The sequence below is a fragment of the Corythoichthys intestinalis genome, chromosome 14, assembly GCF_030265065.1.
Source record: "Corythoichthys intestinalis isolate RoL2023-P3 chromosome 14, ASM3026506v1, whole genome shotgun sequence".
Classification (NCBI taxonomy): Eukaryota; Metazoa; Chordata; class Actinopteri; order Syngnathiformes; family Syngnathidae; genus Corythoichthys; species Corythoichthys intestinalis.
In genome coordinates this window covers 11,003,055-11,018,163 of record NC_080408.1, presented here as the reverse complement: position 1 = coordinate 11,018,163, position 15,109 = coordinate 11,003,055, and the positions used below count along the sequence as shown (strand labels likewise).

Sequence of the window (15,109 nt, the reverse complement as noted above, 5' to 3'; positions counted from 1 at the left end):
CAAAACAGTCTCAATTCTTGGTTAAAAGCAACAACAAAAAAAATGCATTTAGCATTTATTTTACGTAAATATTGTGAACTATGATGCTAGTCAGTCAGCAAATTAGCGGCTACCATATGTTAACAACGTGGTTTTTCCGTTGGAAATTCTTGTGAGTGAATTCTTAAATCCCTGAATTCTTTATAGCTATGGACGTAAAACAGTCTCGATTCTTGGTTAAAAGCAAAAAAAAAAACAAAAAAACGTGCAGTTAGCATTTGTTTTACGTAAATATTGCGAACCATGATGCTAGTCAGTCAGCAAATTAGCGGCCGCCATATGTACCCCTAATTTTCGGACTATAAGCCGCTACTTTTTCCCCTCATTTTGAATCCAGCGGTTTATAGTCCAGTGCGGCTTATTTGTTGATTTATTTGGGTTAATAGGTAACACTTTATTTGACAGCGGCATCATAAGACTGTCATAAGAACATCATAATTATGACATGACACTATCATGGGCATTACTGAATGCTTATGACAGATATCAATATGTGTCGTGTGACATATTATTTCACTAACTCCATTTATGTCCAGTTCAGATCTTTTACGGCCATTCAAAAGTGAGATAATTTTCTGGGTGACACTAACCGACCTCTATTATAAGCATTCATTAATGCTTATGACATTGTCATGTAATAATTATGACTGTCATTTGACAGTATTATGTCACCACTATCCAAGAAAATGTTACCAAATACCATAACTAGCAATTAATGAAACAACTGGAACAGTAACTGAAGAAATAATTAGCACAGAACATGAATTTTGATTGCTATTTACATCTGTAGCACCGCAATGCATGCTAGGAGGAATGTTGGATGACAACAGCGTTGAAAGCAGGTGGCAGCAGAGTTTGATTGTCTCCCCTAAGGGAGCAGTGATGGCCAAATGAAGCTTTTAGAAACAATAAGGTTTTGCACCCAATTGGTTCAAAGCTTAATGGTGGTTCATTTGGTCACATGACAATCTTATGATGCCGTTGTCAAATGAAGTGTTACCAGTTAATATCTTTTGGTGTAAATATCCCATAATACAATGAGGACAACTGCGGCTTATAGTCCAACGCAGCTTATCTATGAACAAATGCCGTTTTCTTGTCAAATTTGGTGGGTGGCGGCTTATAGTCAGGTGCGCCTTATAGTCCAGAAATTACGGTAAACAAAGAGCTTTTTCCGCTGAAAATTCTTGTGAATAAATGCTTAAATCCCTGAATTCTTTATAGCTATGAACGTAAAATAGTCTCGATTCTTGGTTGAAAAAAAAAAAAAACGGGCAGTTGGCATATATTTTACGTAAATATGTCGAATGTGCTGCTAGTCTTTAAGTCACTGTCGCGGGCCCCTAAGTATAACAAAGAGCTTTTTCCGCTGAAAATTCTTGTGAATAAATGCTTAAATCCCTGAATTCTTTATAGTTATAAGATATAAGGGATTGGGAGGGGTGGAGTGTACACAAATCAGCTCTGTGCTCTAGAAACCAGTAATCGTGTGAATCCCTTGTGAGTGTAAGCCCGTTGGCAACCGGCCCTACGCCGCCCCATCGGCAATCCCGGCACAGGGACACCACACCCGAGCGCGCCCAATCGCATCCAGTCAAGCGCGAGCCCCACTAAACACGCGACAGCCACGCATACGAGCGGAGACGCTGCGCAAGCGCCACCCCAGGGCCACGGCCCCTACACAGCCACCCCGGGGAGGGAGGGGGGAGCCAACGCAGCCCACCCCTCCTCCTGCAGCCCAGCAAAGGGGCCATCGTCGACCCCCCGGGATCCAGGGTGGTCCCCCGGGCCACCCGCCACCCATCAACCGGCCTTCAGGGATGGGAAGAGGGGGACGCACCACCAACCCCACTAAACGTAACATACTTATAGCTTCTCTGCCATTGGTTATGGCGTAGCATTCCTGGCATCCAATTGGCTTAGAGGGACCTCTACTGTGTATGTATCCCAGCGTCCTCTTCATTCGCACCTCGTGTTCTGAAAGCTTTACATGAGTGTATTAACTTTTATTCTTTACTCTATTCTTGTTTTTTCTTTACATTTATTTGTTATGCACAACTCTGATTTCATGTTGTGCAATACGCTAATTGTAACATGTATTTCATACATGTTTTGATGCATTTTAATTAGGACTGTCAAAATTATCGCGTTTACGGGCGGTAATCAATTTTTTAAATTAATCACGTTAAAATTTTTAACGCGGTTAACGCACATGCCCCGCTCGGATTAAAATGACAGCAGTGTAATGTCCGCTTGTTACTTGTTACCTGGTTTTTGTTGTTTGGCGAACTCTGCTGGCGCTTGGGTCCAAATGATTTTATGGGTTTGGGGAGTGAGCATGGTGTAATGACATCAACAATGGCAAGCTACTAGTTTATTTTTTGATTGAAAATTTTACAAATTTTAATAAAATGAAAACATTAAGAGGGGTTTTATTAAAAAAATTCTATAACTTGTACTAACATTTATCTTTTAAAAACTACAAGTTTTTCTATCCATGGATTGCTTTAAGAGGATGTTAATAATGTTAATGGCATCTTGTTGATTTATTGTCAAAATAAACAAATACAGTACTTATGTACCGTATGTTGAATGTATATATCCGTCTTGTGTCTTATCTTTTCATTCCAACAATAATTTACAGAAAAATATGGCATATTTTATAGATGCTTTGAATTGCGATTAATTACGATGAATTAATTTTTAAACTGTAATTAACTCGATTAAAAATTTTAATCGTTTGACTGCCCTAATTTTAATGCATTATAGAAGATCTACAGTATGTCTTTATTTTGGGGAGCTTGGAGCGGATTAGGGCATTTACATGGAAAACACGTCTCTACTTACAGAAATTTCAAGTTACGAAACGAGTTTCGGAACCAATTAATTTCGTAAATAGATGTACCACTATTTTTTTCTCTCGCCAGGATTCAATGTTATATTTCTTGCATTTCTTGGGCTTAATGTGGTTACGTAATAGCTTATAGTCTTTATCATTTATACTACGGCTGTCAAACGATGAAAAATTTTAATCCTGTTAATTACAGCTTAAAAATTAATTAATCGCAATTAATCGCAATTCAAACCATCTATAAAATACGCCATATTTTTGTGCAAATTATTGTTGGAACGGAAAGATAAGACACAAGACGAGTATATACATTCAACATACGGTACACAAGTACTGTATTTGTTTATTATAACAATAAATCAAGAAGATGGCATTAACATTAACATTCTCATAAAGCGATCCATGGATAGAAAGACTTGTAGTTCTTAAAAGATAAATGTTAGTACAAGTTTTAGAAATTTTATATTAAAACCCCTCTTATGTTTTTGTTTTATTAAAATTTGTAAAATTTTCAATCAAAAAATAAACTAGTAGCTGATGTGAATAATTACACCATGGTCACTCATTGTGCTGAAATCCATAAAATCATTTGGGCCCAAGCGCCAGCAGAGGGCGCCAAACACCCAAAAACAAGTAACAAGCGGATATTATACTGCTGTCATTTTAATCTGTTTGAGCGGGGCATTTGCGTTAATTGCGTCAAATATTTTAACGTGATTTATTAAAACAATTAATTACCGCCCGTTAACGCGATAATTTTGACAGCCCTAATTTATACTATATTTGGCTTTGTGGTAAAGCACTTTGAGGACCTGTCGGGTTTTTGTAAAGAGCTATATAAATAAATTTGTTTTTATTCTTCTTAAAAGTACGTATCATACGAATATTTCATATAGATACCTTTGTGCTGAGAAAACAAAATCCGTTATTCAAAAAAAAAAAAAAAAAAAAAATCAAACTTCTTAAGCAGTTACTGACAATGTTACTCATTACTTGCGTATTCTTTTCGCCAAATACTTTTTTATTTGTACTTGAGTACATTTTTGGCTGACTATTTTAGCAATATTATTTTAAAGTAATGCTACTGTTACTTGAGTATTTTTTGGCTACTCTACCCACCTCTGCTCAAAAGCAAAAAGACGAGTGAAAGATTTTAAAATCTCAATTTATTCCATCCATTTCAACTGGGATGGCCAGAATATAGTTTCACTGCCATTGATGGCTATACACGTCCAATCCATTTTGACTGGCATGGCTGACAACAATCGTTTGAACTATGTGTTAATTTGTTAAATTTTGTAAACAAGGGGTTAAAAAATCTTTGCGTATCTATTGAATTATGACTGTTAAACATATATGCTTGCATTGGCAGCAACTCACCGACAGATGTCGCCGTTTCTAAAGAAAATTCAACCACTTGATGGCACGTGTATGTGTGTGGATGGGCTCTTGGGTCCGACGACCCGGAGGTGTCCAGGATGGGCAGCATGACCTCTTGCTGCGTGACCGCCACGCCGAAAGTCCACTCCAGACTGGAAGAGGACCAAGCCGAAACGGAACCAAACCTGCGGCAGGAGGAGACGCTCTTAGAAAACAACCTGCAACACATCCGTGACATTGAGAACGTGGATGGTAACGTGAACGCAACACTTCCTTCTCCTCCAGCTCATGCATACTGTACACAAAAATGTTGACTGTCAAAAAAATTCTCCATAAAATTAACGTCTAAATTTGGAGAGTAAACATACACTAATTACTGGAGACTATATATTTTACACAAAGTAACTCCTGAAGAATATTACCAAAAAATAACTGGTCGAGGGTTTATTCCCTGAAACTATATTTGATGTTTGGGTAGACAAGTTTTAATATTAAGCTATGCTATATTCAAAGAAAATTCAGAAAAGTTTGTACTAAAAAATCTATATTACATTGTATTTCAAAATAAATCATTTGAAATCAAATATTTTTAAAAAAAAATCTTGCAAAAGATCCATTGATATGTACTGAACTAAAAATATAAGGCACTCAAAAGTGAAATATAACTGAACCGTGCAAAGGCAGTGATTCTTTTGTCATTAATGGAACACTCACATAACACACATACACGCAATTGACAATTACTGATTTAGGGTATAATTCAAGTGCAGGTATTGTCTGCATTGAGACCAGAATATGCACTCATTGTTTGATTTGTAAACATATTTTCCTGTTTGTGTGTAAGTTGTCAACTTAGGAGCAAACAGGAAGGGTGTTGAGTTGTTCATACATTATTTACCAGCAGCATCTCCACTTTCGTCTTCTATAAAACCTACGGGAGGAGGTGCAGAACCTCTGCCAAGGCTGAAATTAGTCAAATCAATAAAGTCATAAACCAACAACACTTGTTGATTTAGATGTTTATGGTAACACTTTATAAAAACTATCCATTTTACTAGTTAATAGATCATTAGTAAACTGTTGATAAATGATGGTGTTCTTAACCTGAAACACAGTTTGTAGAAACGTTTCAAGTTTTTGTGTTTAACGTTTGGCATTTCTATCTTTTCAGGTTAAGAAATGCCGTTCACTTAAAAAAAAAGGCATTTTGATAAGGCATTTTACAGGCAGCGCTCATGTTGCACATTTATGAAAATCTGCCATAGAACCAACGAATATTTGTGCTTTTCTTTGTATATTTAACGAATAAAACTTATGGCCTTCAACATAAGTGGATATAGTTTTATTAAGATTCATCAACTAGCATTGGCATTTAGAATGGGGTCAACCATATTGGAACACCCTGTAAATGCTTAACAAACTGTTAACAAATACTTCACAAATCAACAATAAATCATTTATCAGCAGTTTACTAATGATCTATTAACTAGTAAAATGGATAGTTATTATAAAGTGTGACCATGTTTATTTCTTCTAGTTAACCTTTAATGCCAGCAATATGAAGCAATTATCAGAGAATCCCAAAATTTGAAAAATAAGGTGCTAATGAAACCTTTTTTTCAAATTTGTAAAAAAAAAAAAAAGTCAAAATGAATATGTGTAATAAGCGCTCAGATATTTATAACCCTTGCTAATTCCTGTTTGTTTTTCTGATGGAAACTGCAGATGCATGTGTTGACTTGCATCCCTCATTTTTTTTTCAAAAAGAAATGTCAAAATTCTGAATTAGTCTCAAAATCATGAAATTTTAGGTGTATCAAATGTGATACATTTGGCAATATAGGTTTAACACGTTGGCTGCAATTGACCGCTCAAATGGATTTGACGTTGATCACTGTCAATGGCGATGAAACATCATCATTTACTAGTACCGCCTCCAGTTAAACTAGTTACTTTTTGTTTGTCTGCAGAGATGGACGTGATACTGAGTCCTGCTGATCATCCACAAAGTGGCACGATGTTCCTCAGCAAATCCATGAATGGCGGTGTGCTCATTTGTACATATTCCGCAAGTACCGCAAATGTAGCACATAACGTAACTCCACGCAATTTAGTGATGTAACCTTAAGTAATGTGCCATTACACAGTAGATTTTACATAACAAACATGCTGGTTTCTCATACCATTACGTCATATATTATGAAACTAACACACTGATGCATAATATTTGCATTGCAATGCAACATGCATAACACAATACTCGCACCATAGGGCGCACCTGACTATAAGCCGCACCCACCAAATTTGGCACAAATGTCATTTATTCATAGATAAGCCACACTGGACTATAAGCCGCAGCTGTTCTCACTGAAGATATTAACCGGTAACACTTTAAAAGCAAATGAACCACTATGAAGCTTTGAACCAATTGGCTGCAAACCTTCATTGCTTCTAAGAGCTTCATTTGGCCATCACTGTTCCCTGGGGAGAGATAGTCAACCTCTGCTGCCACCGCCTGTCAACACTTTTGTTGTCCAACATGCCTCCTAGCATGCATTGCAGCACTACAGATGTAAATAGCAATCAAAATTCATGTTCATTTCATCAGTTACCGTCCCAGTTGTTTCATTAATTGCTAGTTGTGGTATTTGGTAACACTTTATTTGACAGTGGCGCCATAGGACTGTCATTAGACAATCATAATTATGACATGGCACTGTCGTGAGCATTATCGAATGGTCATAACTAGGGTTGTTCCGATCATGTTTTTTTGCTCCCGATCCGATCCCGATCGTTTTAGTTTGAGTATCTGCCGATCCCGGTATTTCCCGATCCAATTGCTTTTTTTTTTTGCTCCCGATTCAATTCCAATCATTCCCGATAATTTTCCCCGATCATTTTGGCAATGCATTACGAAAAAAAAGGAATAAAACTCGGACGGATATATACATTCAACATACAGTATATAAGTACTGTATTTGTTTATTATGACATTAAATCCTCAAGATGGCATTTACATTATTAACATTCTTTCAGTGAGAGGGATCCACGGATAGAAAGACTTGTAATTCTTAAAGGATAAATGTGACTTCGTATATTGTGACTAAATATTGCCATCTAGTGTATTTGTTGAGCTTTCAGTAAATGATACTGTGGCCATTTAACTGTTCTGCCCAAATGCATGATGGGAAGTGCAACCATGACTGTGCGTAGTGGCACCAATTGATATATCTTCTCTGCGTTAGGACGTTACATAAGGTGTTAAGGATAAGATCAACCACTACCGTTCTTCCCCACATTGCTTCCCACGATATTTCTTATTGTGGAGAGAGGGATTTTAAGGCTTTAGCCAATTAAAAAGAGACTCCAAAGACTGCCAAAATTCTCTCTACTCATTTTACGCTGCCTGTTAGCTCTATATATAGGTAAAACGGCGCCATTATAGATTGAGCGCGAATGATATCGGGATCGGCAGATACTCAAACTAAAACGATCGGGATCGGATTGGGAGCAAAAAAACATGATCGGAACAACCCTACCTAAAATAGTTACTTACCTTTTAGAAGGCCTGAAGGTCTTACGAGTCAGCTTTTGAACAGCTGTTCACTGTCCCGGGAAGGGTTTTAAAAAAAAAAATCCCCTTTTTTTTTACAGTGAGAGAGAGACAAAAGATCCATTTCATCCGCTACGTGAGTCAACACCATCATCTCAAGCAGCTATTCACTTACTTGAGCCTTTTCATGACAGTCCTTGTGTGTGTGTCAGCGCGGTCCAACCAGCAGGTGGAAGTACAGCTCATGCTCCACCATCTTCCTTGATGAGAACACAGTGAGCAGGCCTCACCTTAAATACACCATCAAATGGTAAGTTCATTGCAGTGTTGATTTTAGCAGCCCGTTTTTGATTTTCATCTTAGTCTTTTGGACGAAAATACGGCTAGCACGTCTGCCTCACTGTTCTGAAATTGTTGGTTCAATCCCAGCTCCAGCCTTCCTGTGTGGAGTTTGCATGTTTTCCCTGTGGATTTTCTCCGAGTACTCCAGCTTCCTCCCGCATCCCCAAAATATGCATGTTTGGCTGATTGAACACTCCAAACTGTCCATAAGTGTGAGTGTGTGCATGACTAGTACTTGTTTGTCTCTGCGGGCCCTGCGACTGGCTGGCAACCAGTTCAAGGTGTACCCTGCCTGCCTCCTGCCCGTTGTTCGCTAGGATCGTCTCCAGCACCCCCACGACCCTTGTAAAGATGAGTGGTTCAGATGATGAATGAATACTTATTAGTCTTATTAGTCTTAGTCTATTTCAACATTTCTCTGTCGAGTTTATGTTGACAAAAAGGAGATAAGAAACTTTTTCGTCCGTAAAATTTGTTCCAAAAAATAAAGGTTTCCAACAATTTCCAATTAACACTGCTGGACGAGCACATATTGTAGCATCGACAAGAACAACACCAACTTTGTGATGATAATCCACAGTCAGCAAGAAAATAGTTCAGTACATTATTTCCAATCTATTATACCCACCTGAATGCCCAGAACTGGATGAAAAAAATGGTTAAGAGGAGTTTAAGAGAGTCATAGTTTAAGAGGATGCAAGCCTATACGCAGACTATGCAGCTGTTTAGGGCCCCTGACCACGAAGGGGCCCCCAATCTGGCAACCTCATTTTATACGTTTTTAATAGAGCATCGTGAATAATGTGGCACGCATTGCCATTTATCTATGCAAACATCAATTTTCTTGTCATGACAATCTGGCAACCTGGGGAGTGACGTTGAACCTGCTTTGCGATGATTGGTGCTCAAACTTGTTTGGAAAATAGATGCACGAATATGTCAAAGAGAATTTATCCTTCTGGAGCAGAGAAACAAAAAATCTCATTAAGATACAAAATATGGACGTATGGGTTGGATTGCATGTATGGGTTTCACAGTACACTGTGATGAAATGGTGGGCCAAAAATATGGGCCCCTTGGCATTATCTTGCTTAGGGCCCCCAAATGGCCTGGGCCGGCCCTGAGATGATGTTTGCAACGCTAAAGTCTATACTAACGCCAGTGTTGTTTTTTGCAGCCTTTTTAATTTTTGCCTTTTTCAGTCTTATGGATGATAAAACTTTATTAGTCTTAGTAATATTTTAGTCATCTTCGACTAGTTTTTGTTGATGAAAAGTCAAGACTAATTTCGTCTAGTTTTAGTCGACGCTCACAAAAAAGAAATTTCGTCTGTAAAATTAGAAAACTTTTACTGAAAAAAAATTTGAAAAAGGTTTCCATCTATTTCCAATGAACACTGACAGAAGAGCACATAGGCCTATTGTATCGTCTATCTACAAGGCCAACGCCAACTTGGTGATAATACACACTCAGCAGGAAAACCGTTATCATCAGTTATGAACAATTATTTTCAATTAATTATATCCACCTGGACGCCACGAACTGCAAGTAAAAATAGCTATCCGAGCGTTTAAGAGGACGCTCGTCGTTAGCATTAGCCTAATGCTAACGTGAACGCTATGCTAATGCTACGAGTTATATTTAGTGTGTCATGATCACTCAACACAGACCTTTAAAGGCTAAAACAACATTAAATATTCTCTCTGGCCAAGAAAACAAGCCTTACCGTGTGTGCAAGCCTGCATGGAGACTGGAGACGACACACTGGTGAGTCGGGAAAAGGGGGGGGCGCAGCATGTCATGAGCGACACAATCAGACATTGCTAGATGCAGGCTGACTAAGAATAAAATGTCACACATTGTGAACACGTAACGGAAACCATGGCGCATTTTCGTCTCGTCAGACGAAAACTGGCATTCGTCTCGTTATGTTTTAATCTCCTAAAACGCGTTTTTAGTTCATTACTGTCTCGTCATTGTCATGAAAAAAGTGTCCGTTAACGAAATATTTTCGTTCTGCTCATCATTGACGAAAACATCACTGGCTAACGCAAACTTCTATGCTATGCTAAAGCGATAGTTAGTGTGAAGATTACTCAGCAATGACCTTTAAAGGCTAAAGCAACATTGTATATTCTCTCTTGGCAAGATAAGTAAACAATTCTGACCATGTGTTTAAACAAAAGCAAGCCCGGAGCGCAGCCTAGCTTCAAGCACATCCTACACACCGGTAAGGATGATGAGTGACACGACCCAAACACTGCTCAATGCAGCCTGATATGCTACATGTACAATAAGAAAATGTCACGCATTGTGAACATATGACAGAAACTATGTCGCATTTCCGTCTCGTAATCTTGTCAGACAAAAACTGAAATTTGTCTCATGTTTTCGTCTTCCAAGACATGTTTTTGAATTTTAGAATAAAAATTGTTCGTCGACAAAATATTTTCGTGATCATCATTGTTGATGAAAACAACAACGGTTCATGGCACAATACGGATACGAATAGCTATAAAAGGACTGAAATGCGGAGGTATTCATTCAAAGGAACATTTAAACGCTTGTATCAATTGAACAATGTGGGAGGACCCACCAAAAAAAGCAAAAAAACATATTGAAATAATCTCTTTTTGTAATTTTCAGTGTAGCATTGGCTATTTACTACCACATCAAAAACAGGTGAGGCCGAATGTTGTCCTCGATGTCATTTTTTGATCGATTAATTGAACGCCTCCCTTCCAGGGACCACAATAGAAACCCACTCGCCGACATTTTTGACGAGAGGCTTCACCCGCTCTCGGTGAGTCGTTGCCTAAATTTTCAGTTTTCTTCTGTCCGAATCCAATTTTGCTTTTCGGCCTGCAGAGATCACAGCGGGTGCCGGCTGATTACGATCATCGAGAACCGGAGCGGAGACAGGTTTACCGCTTCGTCCGCACTCTCTTCTGCGCTGCTCGGCTCCGATCCGAGTGCGCCATCGTCATGCTAGTGAGCTAACATACCATGAACAATGTCCTGTACCTTAGCGTACAGCTAATTACTATAGGCCACTAGTGTTGTGCCGATACTATCTTTTGGCTCCCAATACCGATTCCGTTTCCGGAGTTCATTCATGTATTGTCACCCATACCAAATAATGTGGGGCAAATAAGTATTTAGTCAACCACCAATTGTGCAAGTTCTCCTACTTGAAAAGATTAGAGAGGCCTGTAAATGTCAACATGGGTAAACCTCAACCATGAGAGACAGAATGTGAAAAAAAAAACCAACTGAAAATCACATTGTTTGATTTTTAAAGAATTTATTTCCAAATTAGAGTGGAAAATAAGTATTTGGTCACCTACAAACAAGCAAGATTTCTGGCTGTCAAAGAGGTCTAACTTCTTCTAACGAGGTCTAACGAGGCTCCACTCGTTACCTGTAATAATGGCACCTGTTTTAACTCATTATCGGTATAAAAGACACCTTTCCACAACCTCAGTCAGTCACATTCCAAACTCCATTATGGCCAAGACCAAAGAGCTGTCGAAGGACACCAGAGCCAAAATTGTAGACCTGCACCAGGCTGGGAAGACTGTATCTGCAATAGGTAAAACGCTTGGTGTAAAGAAATCAACTGTAGGAGCAATTATTAGAAAATGGAAGACATACAAGACCACTGATAATCTCCCTCGATCTGGGGTTCCACGCTAGATCTCACCCCTTGGCGTCAAAATGATAACAAGAACGGTGAACAAAAATCCCAGAACCACACGGGGGGACCTAGTGAATGACCTACAGAGAGCTGGGACCACAGTAACTAAGGCTACTTTCAGTAACACAATGCGCCGCCAGGGACTCAAATCCTGCACTGCCAGACGTGTCCCCCTGCTGAAGCCAGTACACGTCCAGGCCCATCTGTGGTTGCTAGAGAGCATTTGGATGATCCAAAAGAGGACTGGGAGAATGTGTTATGGTCAGATGAAACCAAAATAGAACTTTTTGGTAGAAACATAGGCTCTCGTGTTTGGAGGAGAAAGAATACTCAATTGCATCCGAAGAACACCATACCCACTGTGAAGCATGGGGGAGGAAACATCATGCTTTGGGGCTGTTTTTCTGCATAGGGACCAGGACAACTGATCTGTGTAAAGGAAAGAATGAATGGGGCCATTTATTGAGAGATTCTGAGTGAAGATCTCCTTCCATCAGCAAGGGTATTGAAGATGAGACGTGGCTGGGTCTTTCAGCATGACAATGATCCCAAAGACACAGCCAGGGCAACAAAGGAGTGGCTTCGTAAGAAGCATTTCAAGGTCCTGGAGTGGCCTAGCCAGTCTCCAGATCTCAAACCCCATAGAAAATCTGTGGAGGGAGTTGAAAGTCCGTGTTGCCCAACGACAGCCTTAAAACATCACTGCTCAAATAAGCTTCATTTGGCCATCACTGCTCCCTTTGTCAGTCAACCTCTGCTGCCAACTGCTGTCAACACTGTTGTCGTCTAACATGCCTCCTAGCATGCATTGCAGCACTACAGATGTAAAAAAACAATAAAAATTCATGTTCTGTGCTGTTTATTCAGTTACTGTTCCAGTTGTTTCATCAATTGCTAGTTATGGTATTTGGTAACGCTTTATTTGACAGTAGCACCATAAGACTGCCATTACACAATCATAATTATGACACTGTCATGAGCATTAATGAATGTTTATAACAGATGTTATTTAGTGTTATCTGGCAAATTATCTCACTTTTGAATGGAGAAAGATCCGAGCTGGACATAAATGGAGTTAGTGACATAATTTGCCAGATGACATGTAATGAAATCTGTCACAAGCATTCATCAATGCCAATGATAATGTTATGTCATAATAATGACAGTGTTATGACAACGCTTTCAAAGTGTTACCTATTAACCCAAATAAATCAACAAATAAGCCGCACTAGAATATAAGCCGCAGGATTTAAAATGAAGGCGAAAAGTAGCGGTTTATAGTCCGAAGATAATGGTATTTCTTAGTACTTGCCGATGCCCATGCCTGCATTTTAATGCAGTATCAGAGCCCCACCCAATACTATTATCGGTATTGGTGCAACACAAGAGGCCGCCATACGGCAATGTAACCTCACGCGAAATTTTATATAATGCAATATGAGGGCGGTTCTGTCAGGTGTACCTGGAGAGACTTCTAACATATGCGGAGATTTCCATGAGTCCGTGTACGTGGCGGCGTATGGTGCTGGGCGCCGTCCTGCTGGCGTCTAAAGTGTGGGACGACCAGGCTGTGTGGAACGTGGACTACTGCCACATCCTCAAAGACATGCCAGTGGCCGACATGTACGTTTGAGTGAAAAGTTGAGTAGTGAACGATGGTCAAGCCTATGACGCATTGCCAATACAGAAATAATACTCATTTGATTGAATTAAACTGCCATTGCTGACAGGAACGACCTGGAGCGCCACTTCCTGGAGCTCCTGCAGTTCAACATCAACGTACCCTCCAGCATTTATGTCAAGTATTACTTTGACCTGCGCTCGCTGTCCGAGGCCAACGACCTCAGTATCCCCCTGGAGGCCCTCAGCAACCACAAGGCCCAAAAACTTGAGGTATGTCTTGCGCCCTATAGAAAATGTGACATTTTGAAGACATGCGAGGTGATCTCCAAGGACGACGAGAAGCTTTTATGTCTTCAGGCTATTTCCAGACTGAGCGACGACACGTTCGGGGAAGCGCGGAGAGCTTCCAGGAAGCGCTCGGCCAGCGTGGACCACCTAGATGGAGACATGTGGGTTCCCGCCATCCTCTCCTAAAACCGCCACGTTGTTTCGAGTCATCTGTGCCCATTTTGTATTAAATAGTTCCACAAATTGTCGAGTTTCGGAAGCTCAACTTCCGGCATGAGTGGAATAAACAAAAAAAACTCAAGGGTTGGTGTTGCTTCTATTTTTTTCTGATCTACCTCCACCAAGTAAGCTTTCACCAGTTGCTTTGCTTGTTAGCAGATTTATTAAACCTGGACATGTATTTGTTCAAATCCATATTTTCATCACTTACACAGAGTTTCAATGCTTTTGAACAGATTGCACAATTTTCACTTATGTGCGTCCCATTACTTTTGTCAATTACAATTTTAAAATAACTTTTACCAGGACAATGCACATTTTTTTACGTAATATATTTTCAAATTATACCCAACTGAACATCAACAAAATACAAATACAGGTAGTCTTACGTTATTTCGACTTTACGACACCAGAATCTCATCTGCCTGTTTATGTGATTGTTTTTGATGATGTGCCGACGCTAACAGGTACATGCTAATCGATTGTGTTGATTATTTCTCTATCAGCAGCTAGTTATAAACACAAATTTGGAGAATTGCCGTTATTGAAGATTAAACCGATTTCATTTTTATTTTAGTTTTATCCTGTAAGAGCTGATGTCATGAGCAGCTGAATAAAGTCACCAAACCACACGGATGTCTGATATTGTCATTTCAGAGCTCAGCTCTTGGTCTAGCTTGGACTTAGCGCCAACGTCTTGGTGAGGACAGTACAATGACGTATAATACATGTCTTTGGATAGTTATTTTGAGATTTGGGGGGGTATTTAGGGGTACTTACAGAGTGAAATCCGATTTACGTGGAAATTCGGCTTACGTCGCCAGCGTAGGAACGGAACTCGTTCGGAACCCAGGGACTACCTGCATTTGAAATTCCCAAATATTAAAGCAACACTCAGGAACTTTCAGTTTTGGTCGATTTTAGTGGTTTTAGTGTGGCTAAAAGGACCAGCGCAAAGTATTGTAAAATCTTGATCTCCCAGTCGCTTGCAGTTGGATTGAACAACATTTCGGTTTCCAGCAGATGTGTGAAGGATTAAGAGTGATGAGGTAATGAATCCATTTGTGGTTAAATAATATCAGATGACGATGTTGAAGGAGGTCACGCTAATGAGCGA

The 15,109-nt window shown here is 39.5% G+C and overlaps 1 protein-coding gene across 1 annotated transcript; it reads left to right on the top strand.

Annotated features, from left to right (window-relative positions):
- The first annotated feature begins 3,949 nt into the window (after positions 1–3,949).
- LOC130930239 (cyclin-Y-like) lies at positions 3,950–13,983 on the top strand. Its single transcript, XM_057858042.1, has 10 exons — positions 3,950–4,522; positions 6,241–6,315; positions 7,925–7,959; positions 8,036–8,133; positions 10,812–10,847; positions 10,911–10,968; positions 11,034–11,156; positions 13,319–13,485; positions 13,593–13,755; positions 13,843–13,983. Exons 1-10 carry the CDS (start codon positions 4,369–4,371, stop codon positions 13,957–13,959), a joined length of 1,026 nt encoding a protein of 341 aa, XP_057714025.1. The 5' UTR covers positions 3,950–4,368; the 3' UTR covers positions 13,960–13,983.
- The last annotated feature ends 1,126 nt before the right edge of the window (positions 13,984–15,109 follow it).